General features: G+C 39.6%; 1 protein-coding gene across 2 annotated transcripts in view; it reads right to left on the minus strand.

Moving 5' to 3' along the window:
- Positions 1 to 231: 231 nt before the first annotated feature.
- AAGAB (alpha and gamma adaptin binding protein) overlaps positions 232 to 24,879 on the minus strand; it is a 29,530-nt gene continuing 4,882 nt past the window's right edge. Inside the window, exons 2-10 of one of the 2 annotated variants that reach the window (XM_073304428.1) lie at positions 18,515 to 18,705; positions 17,334 to 17,430; positions 16,350 to 16,439; positions 13,059 to 13,142; positions 7,468 to 7,550; positions 6,313 to 6,406; positions 4,543 to 4,647; positions 3,845 to 3,894; positions 232 to 3,239 (exon numbers count right to left, since the gene is read on the minus strand). In XM_073304428.1, coding sequence (XP_073160529.1) covers positions 3,162 to 3,239; positions 3,845 to 3,894; positions 4,543 to 4,647; positions 6,313 to 6,406; positions 7,468 to 7,550; positions 13,059 to 13,142; positions 16,350 to 16,439; positions 17,334 to 17,430; positions 18,515 to 18,705 — 872 coding nt within the window. In that variant the 3' untranslated portion in view covers positions 232 to 3,161. The remainder of the gene's footprint in view (positions 3,240 to 3,844; positions 3,895 to 4,542; positions 4,648 to 6,312; positions 6,407 to 7,467; positions 7,551 to 13,058; positions 13,143 to 16,349; positions 16,440 to 17,333; positions 17,431 to 18,514; positions 18,706 to 24,879) is intronic. The other variant, XM_073304429.1, reaches the window with a different exon arrangement.

The raw sequence follows: 24,879 nt of genomic DNA on the forward strand, positions 1-24,879 counted from the left end.
CTTAAGCAGGAGGGAGGTACGCTTGTCCAATTTCAATTGCAAAGGGAATCTTTGGTAGCCAATAGCTTTACCCTAAGCAGTTAAGTAGACTACTAAAGGGCCTGATCAAAAGCTCAGTGGAGCCACTAGAATGCCAGTTTTCCAAGAGCTAAGGAAAGTTCACCTCTTGCAAGCCATGTCCTTATTTAACTACTAACATGAGATTAAAAGTGATTTCCAAACTGTTACAGATGTATTTAAATAGCATTTTAATCAGCCCATTTCCATGTTTACAATGCTAGTTTACACACTAAAGAAAACCCTAAACAAAAGGATACAGCAGCTTTTTTCATTTTGCTTTTCCATTAACACTTGCTTTATTTATTTCTAAAACCTCTACTGTAAGAAATTTTGCAGCCAAAAAACAGAAGAAAAAAAACCACCACACAAGTTCTCAAAAAATACAATTCAATAATCTAAGAATCGCTGAATTTAATTCCATCCTATTTTCTAGCCACAACAGCTAGTTTGACTCATGAATAGATTTTTATTTAAAGTGCTTCAACTGCTGGGATACAAGTTTACAGCACTAAGCTGTTCCAAAGCACTCCCTGACGTGCTGACACGTTGGGGCAAGTGTTAAAACCCGTGGAAACGAATGGCCGTTACAGGGACTAGTGGCAGTGGAAGCGCATACTGTGCTGACAATCCTGGCTAGTTACTGCTGTTTGGGAGTCCTGGCACTTTCCTGCCAATCGTATCAACTTGTGCTGGTCTTTTAAAGACTTCTCACCCCCCTCCGTCCCTACCCCAAATATCCCTCCCAGTTAGCAGGAAGACGGGGTGGTTAGGTTGGATTGGTGTACTCATTCCCTGCATGCCTTGGGTTCTTACCTCTTACTGGTGTCTCTTGCTTCACCTGCCAGCACTTTAAAAAAAAAAAGTCAGTCAAGATCTTAAATTTTAAACTACGGCCAGATGTATCCTGTGAATCTGCTTTACAGAGCATTCAAATGCATGCTGCTCTTTAGGGTATTTAAATGAGTCTTCTCTACTCTTTTGCCACATGCCTCCCCACCACCTGACCAAATATTTAGCAAAGGGTAAAGTCTCTGCCTTCCACGAAGCAAGGAGGCATGAAACACTATAACTCAACAGAATATAACTCCATGATCTCTTCCTCAAAGCTCTTTCTGCTTGCAGAAGAGGATAGAACAGGATGAGATGGAAAACAACAGAACAAAAGAGCTGTTGCGGAGAGTTGTCTCAAACCCCTTCAGTTTGATTTCCAACACTGTTGACTGGGAGGATGGTTCTGAGGAGAGAGCAGTGCCTCCCAGCACAGTCTTCTGCATATAAGGAATCAGATCCATCCCTGCAGCCTTTCACTTTAGACTCTTGCCTGAGGAGGTCTGAGACTTTCCCATGGCTCCTGCAAAGTCAGTCCCAGGAGAAACACACAAATGACTGGACACAGAGACAGGAAGCAGTGTAAGGTCTCTCCATACAAAGCAACCGCCATTCAAAAAGGTCCACTTTGCTGTGATGGAATCACAGGTGGCAAGCCCTTACAGCTGAGCCTCAACTATGATCAAAGCAGCATTAGTTGCTATTCATAATGGCTTCACAATTTTCAGTTTTGACTTGTGGCTTTGAGTGTTCCTGCCACCCTCCTGTTTCATCTTCATTTGATCCTAACCCAGGATCAAAAGAATAGACCAAGTTCTGTGGATGCGAAAGACCCTATTGTCATAGGGCTTCCAGAAATTCAGCTTTTATGGATGCATTTATGGAGTTTCACTGAAAGTATAGGCTCCATAATCCCTAAAATTTAATGTACACTGCGGCTCAAGTATCAGAAAAGTAAAAGCTCTTTCTCTTTTCAAAGTAAAAACGATTGTCTTGACATGGACTATTTTCATGTGGGTTAGGGAATACCGGGCGTGGCACATGACAAGCCTGAGAGGCATTAGAGAAGCCTGGGCCCTTGTGCTGAATAGTTGCAAGACGGCTGGTTGCATCATCTAAAGTGGCTTTTCTCTTCTAGCATGGAAAGACATGTTTTATGGGCCACTGTTTAAGGTAGGTCCCACCTCCTTTCACTGTATCCCTATCTGCTCTCTGATGAGAGTTAGTTATGTTTGATGAGAAAAGTAGACTAAACTGGTAACTGGCTTTTCCTTTACCTTCTTACCCCCCATCCCCAACCTTCTTCCTTTCAGATTTCTTGTCTTTATGGTGATTATCTCAATGGTGCCTGATATGCTTACACTCTAAATGTATCTCCAGTCAATCTTTGCTTCCTAGTGTCCAGGGAGGAAAAGAGACACTCAGACTGAGCATCTACAATGAGGCAGAGGGGAAGAGGAATACTTTGCCAAGTACGCTCATTGTTAATCTACTATACTTTTTCTAGCACTGAGTACCACTACAAAGCAATACTCCTCCCACTTGCTGGTGCTCTAATACTTTCTAGTCTCCCGATTAAATACAGGTGCCTAAGGCTGTAAGGCATGTCATGTGACAATTTAGTGTTGTTGAGGTGATGGCTTTTACTCAGCATTTAGGATAAAATTCACCAGTACTAGGCCTGTGCCCTTCCCTAGGTCATTTTTAACATTGATGGCAATCAGTGAACAGGACTAATCCTGTGGCCTTACTCTACCATCTCTCAATAGAGTGCAATTCAGCAGTTTTCTTTTCCTGGCTCAAACAAGTCTGGTTCCTTTAAACCAGTAAATTAGTTCTAAAGCTACATAAAAACTTGAGACCAATCCAGGCCTCAAATCTTGAGTTTAGATTCAAGTACTGATTTGACAACCTCATAGAAAAAAAACAGATGGTGAATTTGTTTTTTAAAAAACTCTAAGGAAACAACAAAAATGGTTATTTGGAAAATATAAACTGGTTTGCTACTTATGGTAAAGATGGTACACACTACCTTAAAAATACACAGAAAAAGCCACACACAGAGAGAATACAGGCAGGAGAACAAACACAATCTAATGCAGTTTCAGGTGTTATGGAATGCGTTACTCAATGATAAGCAAGGAGGATCACTTAATTTCTAAGCAAACGAAGTCCAATAGCAGCTTCAGCAAAAAATGAGTTGTTTGTCGGAAACGTCCAGCATTAACTTTTAGGATATTGCATCAGGTCTACTACAAACAGCTACAGAGAACTTAGTTTTCTTCATCTGAGGAGAGGCCTTCAATCTCATCTCTGTCTCCTCCAATTGCCATCCAGAATGCTTTGGCCACCTGTGGGTCAAAGGTAGCAAAACAAGCTCAAGACACTTGAAGTTTGTGCTACATGCTAATAAATGTAAAGTGACCAGGAGTTAAACACGGTAGTGACAGCTATATACAGTACTCCTCGCTGAAATGTTATTTTCTTTCTCTGGCTAAAATCCCAACAAAATGGGTGTGACAATTTAGAGGGCTTTGGAATATCTGCAAGATAAAATCTGTTTGTGAAATTTGTTAAAGTCTGATCTAATTCCCACTAAAGTCAGAGAGTTTTCCACTGACTTCAATGGAATTGGTTCAAGCCTTCAGTTCTACTGCATGATTTCTGAATTTCCGATAACTGTAACCCGCCCTCAACTTTAAAATTCCAGATTGTTGCCGTTTTCCTGGGAGATCAGCAGCAGGCCCATTCGTAAGCCTGTTGGCCAGATTAGATCATTTGTATTCTGTTTGGAAGATGCTCTATATGTATAAAACTCCAGGAGCAGATCTATTTTTCTATTTATGAAATAAAGTCATGCCTTGCTAAATGTCGTCAAGAGTAGCTGCTATTTAGAAACATGAACACGCAAAGCTGGAGAATTCTGGAGAATTTAAGTTCTTGTTTCAGACCTCACCTTCTCTGCATGCAGTTTTCTCTGTTCATGGGGCAATGTTGCTGCCTTGTCTGTAGGGAAAAGAAGAGTAATGTTAGTTTGTCTCCCTCAAGGGTTAGCAGAGTTACTGAGCATTGAGAGAAACAGAGATGGCCTACTGCAGTGCTCCAAGAGGGATTGGAAAGTTATTTCTGAACTACTGGAATATCATGGGAAAAGAGAGAGAGTGGAGACTTTAGCGAGGACTTCCAAAATTCAACTACGCTAGAAATTCAGTGGTTTTAAGTATTTTGGATTCCACCTCACAACCATTTCTAAACCTCCTTAAACCTTAAGATTAGCATGAAGTTCTATTTTTTTAATCACAATTCTTGTCATGGAATTGTTCATAGAAGATTGTGGAGTAGAAGATCACGAAAGAAGACTAGTGCAGAATGTTTGAGCTACTCCAGTGGGACCTACTTAGATGTTCTTAAAAATAAAGCACTATTTACCTACAATGATGAGTTTAATTGACAAAGGACTACTGCTTTCAAGATCAATACTAGTTAAGATGAAAAGGGAAGTACAACAGATCAAAGTGTTCAACAAGATTTCAACCATTACAAGAATAACTTTCAAGATGTTCACATGGACGCAATGAAGTTCCCAGGTCTGCTAACTGGCTTTTTGACTATTAACTGTCCAGTCACTGATGGTGTGCTCTTCATTTACAGTACCTTTCATTTCCTTCAGCTTTGAAAACAGTCTTTCGAAATTCTCCAGGTCTCCTCCTCCTGTGGTAAGACTGGCTAGCTCTTGAATATCCATATCTAACATGGGATCTGAAATAAGCATATTAACATTGATCTAAGCGGGACTGTTCCTGCTGGATAGCACATTAGTTTGATGATAAATTGCTGGATATTAAACATTATATGGAGTACTAATGAAAGACTCCTGGCTCCCTTTGCAATGTGATGGATAAAAGGTTGGAATTTTCCATTGGTTCATGGCATTAATTACTATGTTACTCGGTTCTGACGTGACACACATTACAAGGTGTTTTAAAATCTGACAAAGTTCAAGAACATGGTTTAAAATGGCTATAAATGTCAAAATGTAACAAGTTTTCTTGCTGGTCTTAACACTATCTGCCTTAGAAATGGCTGGGGATCATTACAAATCGAAGTGCTGACTTAGTTTTTGCTTAAACATCACCATCAATCCCCAGAAGACTAGGATTTGGACAATGCCTGTTAAGCACTCAATACCAGGTAGTTTAAAAGTTCTCATATTAGTCCCCTCTAATACATCCCAGCCCAATAAGTTAAATACTGTACGTTGGAAGCTAGGGACTTTTACATTTATACACTCAATGTTGTGAACAGGGAACAATTTAAATCTGGTCTTAACCCCAAAACATATATTTTTAGTTTTGTTTCCATACTGTAAAAGAACTAAGCCTATAATCTCTTTCCATCAGAAGCAGAAGCATCCATGGAACTATATGTTCTCTTCCAGTGATCTGAAGAGTAGGTTGGGGATGAGGCTGGTAGCTACTCTGAGATAAGTGTAGTTTTGCTAGGTCTCACAACTTGATAGTGATAGTCTTGTGATGGTTTGAGATTTACTTAAAGCCCCAGCTCCTGTAGTCATGCAGGAGGATCTCAGCTTTCATTTAAAAAAAAATGCTTCTAGCCCTCATGGTTGTGAAGAAAGACTTGAATGCTCTGAGTTAGCAATATGGCAAGTGGAACCTCTGTCTTAAATTCTGAGGGAATCTGTTCCCGGCAGGGTTGGGCCTTGGTTTCTCAAAAAGAGGCATGATTTTGATGAGAGGGTTACTTAGTTTCTAGGGGCTCTGGCAACCCCAACCCCAATTATGCTATTATCTTTGGGGAGAGGATGGGGATGGCCAGGAACCAGTAGCCTTCTGTAACTATCTAGCATAGGGGTGCATATATGCCTGCATGTGCATGTTGTTCATCATGTCAACTTTTTAATAGGGAATACAAACATATGCTAAAATCTTTGACTGAATGATAGGAAATGTCAACTACTGACAGCAATGAAGGCTAAGGACATGTAAAAAATGAGGCATAGATTTGTGTACTGTCTCTTTAAAGCAAGATTCTGCCACAAACAAGCTGGGAAAAAAAGGGGAAATTGATTATCTGTAATTCTACTTCTCTGAAGAGTGTTTTTTTTTTTTTTACTCCGTTCCTGTTCTTGGTCTTCTGCTTAAAAGTCCCAAGAGCAAGCATCCAGTCAACGTGGTATCTTTAGAGAAGTACTATTATGCAGTTTCTAACTGGAAACTATTCTGATATTGGTTACCCTATGGCCAGAGAACTAAGCCACAAAATCATCCAGTTATAATGAGTAATGGCTCTCTTCCCACACAGTTTTTTGGGAATGTTCCTTTTTTGTACACATCATGGTTTAGTTTCTACCTCACCCTGTAAAACTCATCAGAATTTTGTTTACTAAGCAAAGGAAGAACTTACCTACAATGCTGTCAATCTGCAAGTTGTTTGTGCTAGCTGCATCTCCTCTGTTGTCTAAATGAGATTCTGCTCTGTCCACTGCTGGTGGATGGGGCTGTCAGGGAAATTACCAGTTATTACTATAACCAAGAAGAAACAGCTCTCTCTATTCCAGTTCAAACATTCAGGAAGCCAATAGGAGTTCAGAGAGTCAGATATTTATGAAAGTCTAACGAGTGTTTAGGAGAAGCATTCTTGATAGTCTTAATCATTTTTTTTAAACAATATCTCAGCTGAGTGAAAGACTTAAAGCTACACATCAAACGTAGTTGCGGTGTAGCAACACCAAGAATTCAGTTGCTTTGTGTTTTCCCTTGAAAGCTTAGCCTTTTCCAGGGATTGTTTCATATGGATCTTGAAATGCAAGTTTTTCAGGATAGAGCACCTATCTTGTGTATCTTTACTCATCCAAAGTGCTGTATAGGACTGTGGATGTACACAATGCTACCATGATACATATTTTTCTGAGCTATGATATTCCTGCAGACAATTTAGGGCTTTTGAAAAATAACCTCTCAAACCGTAGCTCTAATCTGGCACAAACACTACTCCCAGACATAAATGAAAAAACCCCAGCATCTTGACTAGAATTTTGTATAACTTTTTCTTGGCTCCAGCCTGCTGTCTGAGGGAAAGCATTTACACAAATGTCAGAGAGCCTATGACTAACACCCACATTGAAAATTCAACCAAGTTTCACCAGGGAAAGTTACTGAGCGCAAAGGAACTGTGCTGTGCAACAGCTCGCAGCCACAAGCTGACAGCTGTTCCATTACTAAGGGCATTCATCTTACAGGTAATCTTGAGTATGCATCCGATGAAGTGAACTATAGCTCACGAAAGCTTATGCTCAAATAAATTGGTTAGTCTCTAAGGTGCCACAAGTCCTCCTTTTCTTCTTGAGAAAAATGCAGGCTGCAAGTCTTCAGGCTTCATAACATTTACAGAGGGTATTTCCTTTAACATTGTATTTAGAGAGGACATGAAGTGTCCTTTGAGGAAAAAGAAAATGAAGGTGGAAGACAAAGGGTGTAATCACATTGTGTGACAGGGAGGAGGGCAGGGCAGAGAGGAAAAACACTGATTTTAAAAAAAGTGAGAAATAAGAACGTTTACTTTTGTATCTTGGTTCTCTTCTGACCCAATGCTGCAGTTTGCACCTGCTAGCGTACTGAGAAGGCCAAAGCCCTGATTCCTGTCTGAAGAAAAACAGCTATTAGTTTAATAGAAAATGCAACACTATTCCCAAAGAGCAATTCAGCAGATAGGATGAAGTCTGTTACAGGAAATAGCTAAAGCAGTATATAAATCATGACACAAACCTATGCCCGTATAGTTTACAAAAAATGAAGTCCCTAAAAGATGCTGATTTAAAATAAGGTTGGGGCCTAGCACAACTGTCCTCCTGAGCCTGCAAACCCTTGCGCACATGCTTACCTTCGTGCGTGCGAGCAGTCCCACTAGTTGCAGGGCTGAGTCCAAAAACACTGGCATGGCAGCATTATTTCTAAGTGTTAAAATCAGTGACGAGAGTGGGGACAAGGGTCGTGGGAGGTGTTAAAAAGTGAGTGTGGGCCTGGATATTGTATGTCCTGGTCTCTAAGTACCAGTTAATGCTTGGATTCCACCAGACCCCCCTGACAGAAACACAGTTCAGTATGATTTTCAGAACACAGCAGGAGAGTACACTAGTGATTAACAAGGGTGGTGGAGTTTGTTTCACATACCACACGCAGCATCAATGGAGGTGAATGTCTGTTATTCCGCAAAGGAAATGCAACAAAAGCCTTTGTTTATATACAGCTCTATCCTCTAAATCTGACATACCTTAATGTCATGAACAATAGTTTTAAATTTATGCAGGATTAACGTACGGGTCCACTGGCCACAGTACAATGTTTACTCAGACTGTATGATGTTCTGGACACTCAATTTTTATGAACACACGGTGTACTTTAACAATATTTTAAAAAATCCTACCAAGCCAGCACCATGAAGCTGAAACTAGTTCATTACCCTCCCATCTCTGACCTCTAGCATGATGGGTTTTAAAACTGCTAAGTATTACTAAGCAGAGACAAATTTAACAAGCAACATTAAATGTTAGGACAAATATTTTTGCAGGGCTGGTACTGACATAAGTATTTATAAATTATTTGCATGCTGAATATAATGGACTCAGAGCACTTAAAGTATTTTATTAGTAACAGAGGGCTTAGTCAACTGAAAAGTTAGAAGAACATAACATTCTGCTTATAATTCAAAATGCAAGATGTCAGAATTTTTTTTTTTTTTAAACTTTTAAAAGAAATCTGCCCTACATTAACATTGCACTAATGACTTAACTCTAGGCTCCAGCTTGGATGATATAATTTTTATACACATTCCAATTCAATTTGTAGTTTATACAAGATTTTTTTTTTTTTAAAACCAAAATCATCAGCTATCTGGAAAACATGTAAAAATCCCTCAAATAATTCCAAATACCTCCTTTCCCCTTTAATAAAATTTGTCATTGTGTGCTTGAGTTTAGTGATTGATTTTTTTTAAAAATCCACTTTAGTCTTTTACCAAGTATTTGTTTAAACTGGCTCTGCTGTATGCAGTTTTATTGATGAAACAGGTTACTTGCCAGAGGCCCCAGGGAAGAAGTGAATCAGTCTAGCTGACTGAATCTCCTTAAAAACCTTGGGCTGCAAGATGCATGAAAGCATCTGAGGTATGCCAACTAAATTAGCATCAGATGAAGTGATAATATATTGGAACCCACAGCCCAACAGAGTAGTTTTTAAAAGTTTCTGTAGGCTGTGCAAAAGCTGTCTTTTGGAGAAGTGGTAAAAACGAAAGATTATTAACCAATTTGAGTCATCTGAAAGTAGGTTGGCCATTATTGTCCAGCCGGTACAAGAGAGAACATCCCTGCCTGTGCAGAGGCATGGATTTTGTGATGTAATAGTGTAGTTCTTGTTGGCTTCTCATTTCTACAATTAGAGCTCATGTTATATAGAGAAATGACACAAGGATTTGCACCCTCTCCTGCAAGCTTGTTTGGAACTTGACATATTGGTTTGAAAGTACTGCCCCATATAGCAATGATTTGTGAGCAGGAAGCTGTGTTTCTCTAAAGCTGTGAGTAGGCAGACACAGACCTTGGAGTTGCAGTTACACCTTTGAGAAGTCTCCCTACAAACTCATTTTATTGGATGTCAAAATTATTTTATCGTCTGGGCACAGCTCTGGAACAGGGCAAAGCATTAGACAGTATTCTTTCTATGAACCAGGAGCCAAAAATTAGCTAGCTAACTCCCTCCCTCAGAAATAACTGGCATAATTTATGGTTCTATTAGGTTATCAACAGCAGATTCTTTACAGCTTCACAAATGCCAAAGTTAAAAAGCAAAGTTTGCAACAGCTGTGAACAGCAGGCTGGCTGTGTTCACAGCATCATTTTGAGCACCACACTTGCTTATTTGGCAGCCAAGGTATGTTTACTATATTGGTTTCTACTGAAACATTCTCCCCACCCCCACACACATCTGTTGTAGCCATATCCAGCTGAAGATTGTGTTAACTTTGCACCTTTGACTACCTCACCTGCACTCTGCCCACTAATCCTGCTCTACAACTGCAAAATGAACACACTACACTGCTGAGCAGCTTTTAAACAGCTTTCTCCTCCACTTCAAGATGTGGAATTTGTCCCCAAAATTGTCTGGTCTGAGGTTCAGAATAGGTAATAATTAGTCCTGGATCAGAGTGATAGATTGACAATCCTTATCTTGTGTAAAAGAGTAAAAATGCCTGCTTTGTCCCACTGGAAGTTAAGTCAGCATTTGTTCAAACAATAGGGCTTACATACCTCACTACAGCAGGCAGAGAAGAGGTTAGCTCCCTGCAAAAAGGAGAGAACTAGTTAGCTGGCCCCACCCCAGTGAACCTGCTCAGTCTCCACCTGGGCTCATTGGAACAAGTACTTAAGCAGGAAAGAAGGTCAGCTGGAGGAGTCTTTCAAATGAAAGCAGCAAGTATCCTGTTCCTCTTCCCCCATTGTAAGGAGACAGCAGAGCCAGTCACTTCCTCAGCCTGATCCTGAACATCAAAGAATAGGAAGTGTTTTATTTATATCGAAGAACTTTGTTTGCCCCTCCTAACCCCCGGAGGTGACAGAGCCATCTGACTCCCAAGACCAAACACAGGTAAGGACCTGCTTTACCCCGGCCAGAGGATGGAACTCTGCACAGCCTCTCAGATAAGCCTATTTATTTTCCTTTCGTTTTGCATTTCCCTTCACTGAAGTACACCAAGCTGACAGCGCTGCACCGGTGACACTCAGTTCACAGTTACAAGGCTTTATTCACAAAACAGTTATTTCAGTATAATAATGTGGCTGAATTGTAACCATTCAACCCTATACTGAAGTACCCATTTTGCTCTATCATCTCGCTCTGTTATAGAGAGCTGTACTGCCTTATTTAGGAGATGAGTGTGGAAGAGGCATCAAACATGTTCTTAGGGGAGAGGGAGAAAAGAAGGCTCCAGTAGGCTCTTCCAGTTACAATTTGAATTGCTGGAGAAACGAAAGCATGTATATGTTCCAACAATTAATTTAATATATTCATTCTTTAAAACAAGTTTCTTACAAATGTAAAAAACAGCTGAATCTTCTGATTTTAAAGTAAGGCAACTACTGAATAAAGTAAAGCAACTAAAATAGGTATTTGTGATGTAGCCTTGATGGCCAATCCTAGTTTAGAAGGTATGGTACATTAGAAGAAATCCTTAGTATTATGAAATCATCCTATCATTTCCTGTAAAAATCCTCACACAAAGAAGGATAAGCAGCAAGGCCAAGCAGCCACTGACTGGTGGTGAGGGGTCAGCCAACAGAGAAGCTAAGATTTTATTTCTGCTGCAGCCAGTTTTAAGGATCAGGAGGAAGTTGAAAACAAAGGATTGTTACAGGTTGTACAATGTTTTACTTAGGCACACTGAGCTCAGTCGTGCCCCTTTGAAAGTATGCTCAAGCTGCGAGAGAGTCCAAATGTAGTTCATTTCCTGACATGTTTGTAGTAATGTACAGCAATGCTATGTAGTTATTGCATAGTGGAAACTTTAAATCTGGATTCTAAACAAGTTTGACCTTTACAAAATACACTAGTGATGTGTGGGAACTTCCCCCCAATGTAGAATTCAGCATATGACTGAGTCCTGCTCTTCGGTAATATAACATCTGTCAAATGCAGGATGTAAAACCAGGAAACAAGCTGCCAAATAAGTGTCTTCCACTCTAATGAAATAATTTACACCATCTCGGGATGGCTATTGGTTTTACCGCACTCACAGCTATATAAAAGTTGGAACCTTTTTTGAAATCTCATTCTGACTTAATGCGACAGTCACCAGGTTAATTTAAAACAATCGATTTCCAGTTTAGTACTTAGTCATGTTCTACTGGAAAAAACACTACCATTAGGTAATCGGTTATAGGAACTAGCAAAGACCTTTCAATACTCAGTCACTGTGTGAGGTGGGGGAGGGAGGACGGGGAGAAGGAGCCAAGATAGTAGAGAAATATGTGCCACAGAGGAGGTGACTTGAAAATCCATCTTCCTACATTTTCTCAGATAGTCTATGCACTTGCAAGGGCAACTGAAGGGTCCTTTGTTTGAAAAGATGGTTGTATCTATACTACAAAAATAAAGTATGCTAGGCAAGCACTGCTCCTCCCTTTTAATGAGCCCAAGCCTAAGTAGATATTTCCACAATCTGACAGTCTCTACCTGATGGCCTAGTGCCTGGGGAGATGATTTTTCCATGTTTGCTCCTGATCTCAAGTACTTCCATGTAACCAAAGACTCTGAAGCTTCTATTGCTCACAAATGGAGAGCTTTGTATATTTTCACACCCAACTCATCTTATGAAGAGTGACTAGCAGTAGTAGGCTAACTTAGTCTCCACTACAGCCTTCTGGAATACACGGTACAGGATGGAATATGTCTGGACACTGGCTTACCAGTAGCTGAGTCAGTAGAAATATAGGGTATAAATATCTGATTTTAAAAATACCATAGGGTAGTGCTATTTTATGCTTCTACTTTGGGGTGTATTTGGGGAGGGAGGGTAACGTTCAGTTCCACGAAGTGGGACACATGGAATGAATTCCTCAGAAAATCCAATCTCTTCCTTCAATCCTATTTTAGCCACTATTTTAAAGTGTGAGAACAACTGATCTGTGACTCAGTGTGAGGCAATATAAACTTGATAGGCAAGTGCACTGAACTAGAGGTGGCTTCATTACAAGTTTTAGAGTCAGAACAGACGGGAGGCAGGCCACCTCACTGCCAGAGCTTTGGTTGAATGAGCTTTAATTTCATTTGACCCTGATCTATCTATCTTACCAAAGACCGCCAAGGAATGCTTGAATACAACCATTACAACATAACAGTTCTGAGTATAGCGGGAATGCTGTGAGATGGTAAATTTTGAGTCTTTTAAGGCCAGACACCTGGAAAAGATTGCTGAACAGCCAGCCCCCAAAAGCACTCAGAAGGAGCTCTGTTTTTATATACCCTTTTGCAAGTGTGGATCTAGTACTTCCACTTTAAAAACCTGCTGAACTTAAACTCTAGCTGTAAGAACTGAAAACTATTGGCATTAACTTATCCAGAATTCCAGCTTTACACCAGAGAAAAGCCTTGGTTACATACCACTCTTCATTACTACATTAGACCAGACATTGGCGTTCAAGGCTTGTACGATTCGTTTCACCCCTGTGGACTCAGGAAAGTCATCTAAACGAAGAAGACAAAACTCATGTAATTTCTATCAAAGTTATTCTGAACCCTAACATGCACGACAGTAGAAAATTAAACTTGGAAAATGGTCACGTGGTGCATCAACAGTAGAAATGAAACAGAGACCAGCCCTCTGTCCCAGACTCCAATTACTAGAGCGTGCAACCCAACCCAAAGGGACCTGACTACCAGTGTCAGGATTGTGTCAGGTCAGAAAACAATCCAACTCTCTCCAGGTCCGGTCAGGGAGGCTCTGATCACTTCCCCCTGCCCATCGGGGTGTTGTGGTGGCAGCTTCAGGCCCACCGCTGCACTGAGTGAGAGGTGCTGTGACTTGTCCAGCAAACTGGCAGAAGTAAAGCATGCAGCAGCTGCTGCTGCGCAGAACCCCTGGGTAGGAAACTGCGGGAGACCCCCTGCATGGTAAGAGGGGCTGTGGGAAGCCCTCACTAGGCTGAGCTCTAAGGAAAAGGTGGCAGTGGTGCTGACAGGTTTGGCGGGAAGGGTCGGGTCTGAAAACAGTCAACCCTCTAAGGATTAGGTTAGGCTTTAGAAGTAGGCCTGAGCAGACCTCTTCTAATCACTGGAAAATTTTCTTTCTTACTTCACCACGGAATACCTATCAGGTGTGAGTGCTTGTCTTACGCTGCCGAGCAGACTGGTACTGAAAGTGAAGGGATGTAAAAAGTAACCTGCTTAGGGAAAAACATTTGTCCCTTTGTGCCTCTTTGATACCCTATATTTTTGCCAGGTGTTTAAATTTTTTACTTCATCGCCTTGTCTTCCATGGGTCTAAGCAACATTGATTGAGCTCTCTCCGCCTTAAAATGAAGGGTTGGATATGCTGAATATTTAACAAAAATTGCCCTTGCATATTGCTGAGACATTTGAGTTACAGGTACGTGTGCTACGAAGTGCAACACTATGAACTGAAATCACGTCCCCTTATAGTGAAGCAGGTGGCAGGTGTCACTTGTTGTATTGCTATCTGTTCTGCTCTTGATGAAAAAATTGCTAGAATTATGACAAGTCCTGAATATTTAATGTAAAAAGCAATCAACCCCTCATCCCTCCAACAATCTGATCTTTATACACAACAAAGGAGGCAAACCCCATTTTTTTCCCTTTGCAGTTCACTAGTTAAAGAGGGCAGAGATGTTTGGCCAGCTGACCGTTTCCAGTTATAAAATGTCCATGCTCTACTATTTAAAAGCTCTAGGACAAACGCTATAAAAAGCCTGATTATATTTTGATTGATTAATTGGAATAGGATTACAGGGAAAGCCTAAAATTACTTCTCTGAAAACTGTAACTTCAGTTGCTCCTTAAATTACTCTAACCTGAGAGCCATTTTTATTATTTCAGTTTGCCTACTGTGTGCATCTGACAGCACTTTGTGTATAGTCAGTTTCACCATTTCCTTGGATTAGTCAGTTTCCTCTGTTTGTGGAGGTCTCTCACAAAGCAAAAGGGGAGAGAGAAACATTTCAGGATAGGAAAATATGACTGCAAAAAAAAATCATGAACATTTCTGGGATGACTCAGGGGCAGGTCTTGTAAATTAGATTACCTTTAACGCCTTTTAAAAATAGATTTCAAGGTGACAGTGACCCTTAAGTTTAAAATACGAACAAAAAGCCAAAGAGCAGGGTCTCTCAGGAGACAAAGCACAGGAGTGACTGTCATGAGGCTGAATTAATAGTTCAGGCTCTCATTACAAAAAGTAGCTGACTGATATTGTACTCGTAATGAGAGCTCCGAGTCAGCTGTAGCAGCTCCTTTGGTAATTTTTAAACCGCTCTTGGCACCATTTATGTGCTGCATCCATTTTATTATGTTCCTGGGTAAGCATTTCATGTAACAGGTTTACAGGGGAAACAAGTTACTCATTAGAATGTACTTCTTTCAATGTCTGAGTCACAATGATTCAATATGTTAATGTCAGACAGGTACGAGAGCTAGAGTTTATGTATCACCACTCAAAAACTAACATACTGGCTGATTATTAAGATTACTTATTTTATTTGCATCTAAACAAGTGAGTCATACTTTAAAAAGAAAGTACATTTAAAAGAAATTTCCACTGAGAGAAAGCATTGGTAACTTTAAAGTACAATTCTACTCTGAAAAGTGATTAAAAATGATACCATGGGGTTTCATAATTGTCTCCCAGTAACTTCCGTATCAGTTGAGTTCAGTTTATAACTCAAAACAAGCTCTTTTCCCTAACTGCGAGGCCTGCAAACTCAAACTGATCTAAAAGACAAGTTGGGTTCTTTCCTTCTTGTACAGCACCAGTAATGAAGGCGCTGTGAAATATGGAACCTTGTAATTTTCTGCATAGAGATTCTTCAGGTGAAATTAACCTCTCCTTGACAGCTGTGCATTCCCACTGCCTTCAGTGTATTTGAACTGATATAAATATTAGTGAATAACTGATGCTTGGGAATATAGCTGATGGTGCTAGCTCTACTGAAGTAGTAAACGCTTTCCTTTTCTCAACACACATGGGAGATCTGCATCAGGGGGTGCCAGAACTCAACCACAAGAGCGGAACATATTACATTTTTCGTCACAGATGTCAACAACACACAACCGGTTTTGCTTCATGGGTTTTAATTTTGAACATACAAGTGATTCTGAAACTGGTTTGTTTCCTGCAAGACTCTGTGTGTGTGTGCGTGCACACCCCCCCCCACCCCCCAAACAAAAAATTAAAAAAGTTTATTCAAAAGGTAAATTTTGTAGCCTGAAGACAAGAGATCATTAAACAACGCTTGTATTTTATGTTTGGTGCTTTTAAAAGTCCTCAAAGCTCTAAAAATACTTTTTCTCTCCCCCCTTGACTCTCTCTACCAGTTTTTTTGTTTCAAATGGATCTGGAAATTGAGTATAAATGTTATTTTATACATGACCATCAAGTATATAATCACAGCACTAGAATTAGTTAACAGCTGCTACAGAGCCAGAAGAGCGAGCACAAAACAGTTTTGATGTAGGTGCTACATCAACAGCAGTGTATTTTGGAGGAAATAACCCTGGAGGAAACAACCAACCCTCCTAGCCCTGACAGGAAAAGCACCACTCTAACTTGCAGTATTCCACAGACACCCCGGTAGTACAGAATCAAATTAAAAGCCCCTTTCAACTGCTCCAAATCAGCGTTGTAATTTTATTCGTTCTAAAAACAGGTTGTAACCCTACCGTCTTCATCAGGCAGCTCCTCTGGGCTCAGTTCCACCAGTTCAAAACTGTGTTTGATGCACCACTCTTGAGCTTTTTGTCGGTTCACACCTAAGGTTATGAAACAAACTGCTTTCTAAATGTCTAATTTTTTAAACTCTGCAATACCAAATGTGCAGAATTTTTTATACCCCCCAAATCTGTCCCCTCGCTTTGGATCCTTTCGTAACAAAGGAAGTACAGAAATAGTCGGGTTCTGTCCATTACTAACATCACAAATAAGGATTCTACAGGCTTTCGAGTTAAACTGCACCATATCTTGAATCGCTCTGTTTCCCTCTTCAAAAATCATGTATAAATTCTTGTTTTTTTGCAATTAGAGCCAAGACTGACATGTAAATGAAAATTATGGCATAACAGGGATTACTTCTACTAAGGGCTTGATCCTGAGCTAAATTAATTTGCTTTGCACAATACATGCCAACACAGGAACCAAGCTTACTTATATACAATAAAATGGATTTACACAAGAAAATCACCCAAAAAGGCTGACACTTCTGTCTTCACACTGCAGTCAGTACCCAGGATCCTACTGATATGCCCCAACTCTGACTCGTATGGACCACCTGTACAGGCAAGTGTATTTCAGCCCATTCAGTAACTTGACCTCCCAGTGAATATTGGCAGTGGTGTTGAGAGATATCAAATGTGGGGGTGACTTTTCAGTGTGTACACCTGTCCACTAGGAACTGGCCAGCCCAAGTGTGTCATGGAGACAAATAAGCAGCCATCAGATGGTACGTTTGTCACTGCCAACCTGGTTGGATTTAAATTGCAATTAAAGTAAAAGGCTCCATCCAATTACCAGCCATTTGAGTAACTCAGCTCCTCCCTATCAAATCTAAAGCTCTTATCCATATACCATAAGATATAGCTGTAGTACGTTTGCCAAGAAAACAAACAGCATGCAAGATCACTTTTTCAAGCCAAACTTTAGCATCTTACCATTTTCAGATACTCTGTCACACACCAAGATCATAACCTCTGGTAACCATTCTTCTGCCAGGGGAAGCCAAGTAGAAACACTTTCAAGACCAGATTTCTGGAGGAAACAAGGTTCTTGTATGAATACCTCAAAGCACTTTGCAACTTTAAAATGAATCTTTAAAACCCTGTTAATGTAATGCTTAAAGCCGCATGGTTAAAAGACAGTCACAAAATGAGAGGATTAAGGTTCCAACAGCAATGCCAGCTCATCTGTGTTGTACAGTTGGTATATTTTAGGATAGGTTCACAATACTAATATTAAACTATGCATTTTTAACCAGAGAAAACAGGAATAGCAAATATACTGTGTCCTCTGTGGCGGAGTTCATCTCACTTGTTTGGAACTTAAATATCAAAATATGCAAATTAACTGAATTCCTAGCTCAGATTACATAAATTAAAAATCCTTTGTAATAATTTAACATTTAAGCAGTTTCAATGAGGCTTAAAGTTCATGCATCACTGAAGCTAATGAATTATCTTTGCTGCTGCTGCAAACTGTTTATCTGGAGACAGTCTTGCAGTGCCAGGTGAAAGGTGTCCCTCAAATAGGAGGGAGCTTGAAATAGATTTGTGCCCTTTCTTGTTCATGGTGTGAAAGATTCTCCACCCCAAACAGACATTTTCTATTTGTTTTTTGTTTTGCCTTAGAAATATTAGGAATCCCATTGGCCTGTTCTGATTTTACTGGAAGACTGTTTGGATGACTCCAGCCATGTTGGGGCTCTCTTATTTTAATTAAAGGGGTGATGGTGAATCCTTACAAAGATCCGCCCTGATCCCAGGCTTTGCACAACTAGCATCGAACAGCTCTAAAATCAGCATAACTAGTCTGAGGAGAATGGCCCCAGTGTAGCAGGAATATCTGATGCATACAGGTGGAGTACCAGTTCTTATGCTACCTCTCGTCCTGGGACTGGTGTAAGGGAAGATGGTGGGGCAAGGAACTGTGGCTTCCCTAGCTGCCATAATGGTTCCTTAGGACCACTGGTAATAGGCATAATTTAAGGCTCCTCTAACTTGCATTACAAGACCAGCCTGACATAGGATCTGGGGAACATAAAGATGACTTAATTATAGTAACAGTCCCAACTACAGTGCATGAGAAGATCATATACAGGAACAAAAAACATTCTTACTATTGTGCTGTCAAAGTAAACCACAAATGCCTGGACAGATTCAGAAATTTCTGCTGTCACAAGATATTTGTTTGGTACCACACACAGGTGAATATCAGCAGAATAATATTTATTGTCTATTGTCCAGGGGTAAAATCTCACACCCCCACTTGTAGACACATCTGCAGCAAGGTCTTCTGTTCCAATGATACCTATACAAAAATCAGAGAAAAGAATGATGAGATGGTAAAGCCAATACCAAGAGTACAGTCCATCTAGAAAAGTCTTAGACATAAGGCTAAATTTAGCTGGACTGTAATACTCAGAATAGATATTAAAAAAAACACCAATACTTGTATGGACTCCAAAAGCTTATTTCCCAACTTGTTACTATATCCTAGATGAATGCTAGCCATGGAGATCAATACTGTAGCAAGCAAGAGTTACGGAAAAGTTTTAAGAAGTTATTTTAATTAATACTGCTTTTTCTAGCCTGAAGTATGCTATGCAGGATTGCATCTAACAATGCACACGATGGAGCTCATTAAGGATATTCTGTGGAAGGAATAAGAAGGCGGCTTAAATACTGAAGGTGCAGGCCTGGCTTCTATCATGTGTGCTCCTCCAACTACCAGCTGGGACAAAAAAGGAGAATTCTTGTCACTTTTGCCTACCTACTTGCAGATTTACTTCAGTGTTTAAGTATGTTCCTCCAACTTCATATACTTGCAAGAGGCTGTACCAGTAACCTCTACTCGGTTCACAATCTTTTTAAGGAAAGAAAAGGAGTACTTGTGGCACCTCAGAGACTAACCAATTTATCTGAGCATAAGCTTTCGTGAGCTACAGCTCACTTCATCGGATGCATCGGATGCAGTGAGCTGTAGCTCATGAAAGCTTAGGCTTAAATAAATTGGTTAGTCTCTGAGGTGCCACAAGTCCTCCTTTTCTTTCTGCGAATACAGACTAACACAGCTGCTACTCTGAAACCAATCTTTTTAAGAATATACAAGCTATAAGGGCGTGAAATGAAATACATGCAACCAATGTCACTACTAGCCAAGTCATCAAAAATTGTTGACGACTATGACTGACAATGCACAACAAGGTGATGGAGTAAATTATCAGCTGTCAGAAGTTTAGTGTTGGTCCCAGGATATGAGAGATAGAAGGTAGATGAGGTAATATCTTTTACTGGACCAAATTCTGTTAGTGGAAGGGACAAGCTTTCAAGCTCCACAGAGCTCTCTCTCGGGTCTGGGAAGGTAACCAAAGTGTCTGATCTATATACACACTGGGACAGATTATACAAGATTCCTATATGGAGTTCTATGGGAGCCGCAATTAAAGTCCCAACCAACACTTTGAAAATTTACTCCTAAATAGTCCACTACCTGAGCCCATAATAACATTTAAGTTAGTATTGCCTCCAGGGCCGAGGCTATCACATAGCTTGACAGCCACCTGGTGGAGTTAAATCATAATTAGTAGCAAAGAACTACAAATATATAGCATTGAAATAGTCAGCATAACTGGGATCATATTGGGCAAAATCATAAAGTTTGAAAAAGTTCTAGAACTGTACCCATGAATGTGAATCTATCGGAGAACTACAGTTTTGTGGGGACCAGAAGGCTCAGAGGACTGGAAATGGAATATGCAGTCTTTCAGTTCTCAGAGTCAGATTTTTAAAGTATTTAGGTGCCTAAAGGTATAGATAGATGCTTAATAGGATTTTCAAAAGCACCTAAGGGCCTAACTCGCAGTGCTTTCCAAGTCTCTTGCCCAAGAAGTTTGATTGAATTCCATTTACAATATATGGGAGAAGAGTTTAAATACAGGTAGGTGAGAAAGTCCCATTGGCAAGGACAGCATAGTGAAAATGGGGTTTACCATGGGATTTGAAGCAAGATGGGAAGGACTGGAACAAATACGAGGTGGAGGGAGCAGCTGTTCAAACACATCAGTGGATGGCACATAACAGATGTAAACAAAAGTGTTATGCACAACACTGAAGCAGAGGAGCTTGGTAGGAAGAGGAAGGCAGTGAAGGAATTAGAGGGTAAGATTTGACCTTGATAACAGATGACTAATCTGTAAAAGAATTTCCTAATCTAGTTTCATAAACCTTGTTTTTCACAAACTGGCTCCTCCACACCTATATTCTAACTCTTTAACCTACTTTTCTTATAAATAAATTTTATACGATAGAACCTCCGAGACAACTTTCATCTTACTTTAGCAAGATTTATCATTTTTGGTCCTATTACTCTTCTGTTGTCAGAGTGAACTAATGGCTTTTAATGCAATCAAAGTCCATTCTGTTTGATAAGAATGTTCACTTAACCAGAAAACAAAAGAAATAAAGGATTTAAGATAATGCAAGGCCAAACAAATCTTGATTCTGGCTTCCCTAGTATTATGTGACCAACTGTTAGTCTGCAAATCCATGGTCATAGAAGTATAGTCCAGGGGCCACTACAACACCTAACCAAAATGATCTGGATTAATATGTAATTCAAAAAAAACCTTTTTACCTCACTTCTAAAAACAAACAGTTTAAAATCCTAGCTCACGAAGATATTTAGATTTAGTGTATACTGTTTATCAGTAACTTTCAACAGCATCTGAGAAAGTTCTTCCTACAGTTGTCTGCCAAAAACTCTGTGCAGGATCCAATATTTACCCTGCACCATTTTATGGCCTTATAGACACCTAAGAAAAGAACTCTGTGTTTGGTGGCTGGATGATGCCATCAGTTGCTATGATGCAAACACCCAAGTCTCTCGTCTAGACAGGCTAGTGGAAGAGGACTGCTTTTCAGTTTGTTTAAACACACACTGAGTATTTTCAGTTCTAAACCTCCTCAAGTAATTTGGATTACACACACAACCTTCAGAAATCCCTTTAACAGATTGTCCTTAGCATTCAGTAACAGAGAAACTCTTGAAGGGTGACATCGCCTTCCAAAATCCACAGAGCTGTTCACTGAGTCATACATCAGTTTTATTTAGAATAAAATTTGTTTTAAAAGTGTCCCTTGCATGCCAAAACTAACACTTGTTTCTAGTGTAAAGTGGGGGGAGGTGGGGTTGTAATATTGATATACTGCAGCCAGATTTAAGTACAACGGCAAACCACTATCATTTACTTTAGTTTGAAACTCAGGATATTAACAAGTCTGGTATATAATAATGCCAATTCCTACTGCACAAGCAGTTTACTTGCAAATTGCTAATACTGCAATTTCATATTCTGTTGCAAAGTCAAGGTAGTTAAGATATTGTTTGAAAAATCCAGGGACTTTTTTTTGGCAAGTAACAAACAATGAAGCATTTCTAAATACATGAATACCAGTTCTTTTTCTACAGGGCCAGTATATGTAGCACACTGTTTCAAATGCAGGTAAAATATAATTAGTCTGGCCTAGAAGTAGCTATACTGTGGTGGGTTTTTTTGTTTTTAATTCCCACTTTAAAGCATGTTTTGGCACCTTAGTAATCTGTTTTATGAAAGTTCTCAGAATTGAATTTTTAGAATTGCTTGCCAATGCTAGTGGAAGTTATTTAAGTTATGTTAAAGCTGTTCACCACCACCACCTTGAAATCATACAGAAATTTTCAATCAGTTAGTTAAAAAATTCCCCATATTTTCATGTTTCCCTTTTGCTACTGAAGATAGTTGTGTCTCAGAGCTCTTATCTCTGCCCTGCTTCTCCCTCCATTTGATCCTTTAACAAAGCTATAACTGTTTGACAGTCTGTTGCCACTGAAATAATTGTAAAGTCACAAAATCAACATTATAACTTCACTGAATGACCAGTGGGAAGAAAATAGAATGAGGAAAGAAAGTCTTTGTTGGAAAACACTTTTTTTCTTCTTAAGTTAGCCAACTCAGTAAGAATTATGAACGCATGCAAAAAGGAAGTATGTTTTTAAAAATAGCTCCCCAAACGTCACTGTGAAAGATCTTTCACATCAGCTCCATCAATAAAAAATTGTTTACAAAACAGTAGAGGCAAAATTGCTAGACAAAGTATAAGCCTTTAAGAGAATTCAAGAATGTAAAAACAAAACCCCCCCGCAAATGCTTTCCTTTCGCTGCTAAGGTTCTGCTATTTTATGCGACTTTCATTCACCCTATTCTGCTTCTGATTATAGACATTTCTCATCCAAACAGAATGACTTTGCCAGTCATAATGTGGAATTTCTCCCCAAGAACCATGTGGAATTAAAACTCTTGTACACAAAACTCAACTCAAATACTGACAAGACCTTAAAGTTTTATAACTTGCCTTGAGCTAGATTGCACACTTATAACTTCCCATAAAAGTAATTAGAGGTTTGGGATAGTTACTACATTTCTACAGCACAGCCATGATGTCCCATTTCTATATATTACTCTTGCTGACAAAATTAAGTGCAGCTTGGATACTTTATTTTTGACAGCTTCAATAGGTTTGCCACTAGTTACATTTCTCACTAAAAATCACTACCTATACTAAGATATTTAAGTGTTTTGCCTTCTGTTTCTGCTGTAAAAACAGAGGCTGTACGAGGGTACTGAAATAAACTGTCTAGACAAATTAAGAATTGTCCAGAATGTTACTCCACCTTGGAATTAGTTTCATATATTGTACATACGGTACTTCATTTCCATTAATTTTCTCCCCCAAATAGAAGACTCTTTGTATTTTAATGCAAAAACAGGTTCTCAACTATAATGAAAGCTTTCCACACCCAGTTCTAGAAAATATTTTTTTAGGATAAAAAACATTTCAAATTCTGCTTGCACTTGGCCAAAACAAACATTTCCAGAAAACTGATATCATGGCAAGAGCACGTGTCTCAGTAAATGTACGTCTTTAGAGAATTACTCATTTTCATGTTTGATCTTCCCAACCATCAAGAGGGATAGCTCAGTGGTTTGAGCATTGGCCTGCTAAACCCATTTAGGGATCTGGGGCAAAAATTGGGGATTGAGTGGGGGGTTGAACTAGATGATGACCCCCTGGTCCCTTCCAACCCTGATATTCTATGATACATAAGAGGGTCAGTGGTTTAACATCCAAAGAGTCTAGAAAACCAACTGACTCACTCAGTGACCACAAACGCAGGCAGGCCTATTGGACTGACTTCTCTGGCTATCCTCTTCATGGAACAGAGATGGGTTATTCAGATTACAATAGCAAATCCACAGGTCCAAATGGTTCAGGGCCCAGTGGAGAACACTGAACACATAGGACAGTTCCTGCCCCAAAGAGACTCTACTCACAGAGTGTCACATGCACAAATATAACACCTTTTTCAAGAAGGCTTCATCTACAGCAGAAATGTTAATGTTTAAGCTCCTTTGCTCTGAGAATCACAACAGGAGATACTGGACTGGCCCAAATAGAGATGCTAAAAGCACTGTAAACAACATGGCATTTTTGACTGGTTCAAGACCAGTCTCTTGCAACCCACCAAGGACTAAAGTTATTTAAAGTTGAAAATCTTACATTTCCAAAATGGTGTATCAGCTTGGTCCAGAGCAAGACACAAGAAGCTCCCTAATACTTATGGAATCTATTCATAGGAGAAGTGTCTTTCGAACCCCAGGCAGTTGGTTGGTTTATGCCTTAAAGCATGAATTATTTATATTCCTCAGGTTTTTTTAAAAATTCTGTTTAGATATTTGTTTGAGCAATGAGAACACTAGGTTTTTTTTTTTTTTTTTTTAAATACTGCTAAGATCTTGGACTCTGATAGGGGCAGCAATATTCCTCGATAAGTTAAATTTCTTGCCTTTCAAATTTCATTGGGTGTTCCTTTGGTCTTGTTACCAGAGGATAAATGAAACACAGTAAGGTTCTGAGAAGGAAAGGGAAGGCAGACACCACCAAACTGAAGAATGTAGGTGGCATGGCATATATTCATGCCATTTGTAAAACTTCAAAAGCTCAGCAGACGTTCCATACATGGAAGGCAACTAATGTATGGAATGGACTGTCCAAAGCACTTTAGAAGCTTGAAGTATGACCTCTAAAATGAGCTGAATATGAATATTTAAGAGAAAAGTCACAGGAAATAAGCTACAGAGCTGAAGGTCTGTCCATCTCCCTCCCCCAGCCCCCACCCTCAGAATTTACTGCTCTATTACAGCTATGAGAAAACAAATACCTAAAACTGAAGCACCCTTGCTATGTCTAGTATTTACTACCACTGGACTAGTAACGTTCTGTTAATAACCATCACAAATCCCCTGTTGCAACTTTTCTCCCAAAGATTACCGTAAAGCATTCTTGGTTTTCTTTTTCTGAGTGCTTTCCAATTTTAACACTGACTAAATCTTAATTTAAAACACGTTAAAGAACTGAACTATCAAGTCTCCTCTGGTCTGGTAGG

This window comes from Lepidochelys kempii, chromosome 10 (genome assembly GCF_965140265.1).
Source record: "Lepidochelys kempii isolate rLepKem1 chromosome 10, rLepKem1.hap2, whole genome shotgun sequence".
Taxonomy (NCBI): domain Eukaryota; kingdom Metazoa; phylum Chordata; order Testudines; family Cheloniidae; genus Lepidochelys; species Lepidochelys kempii.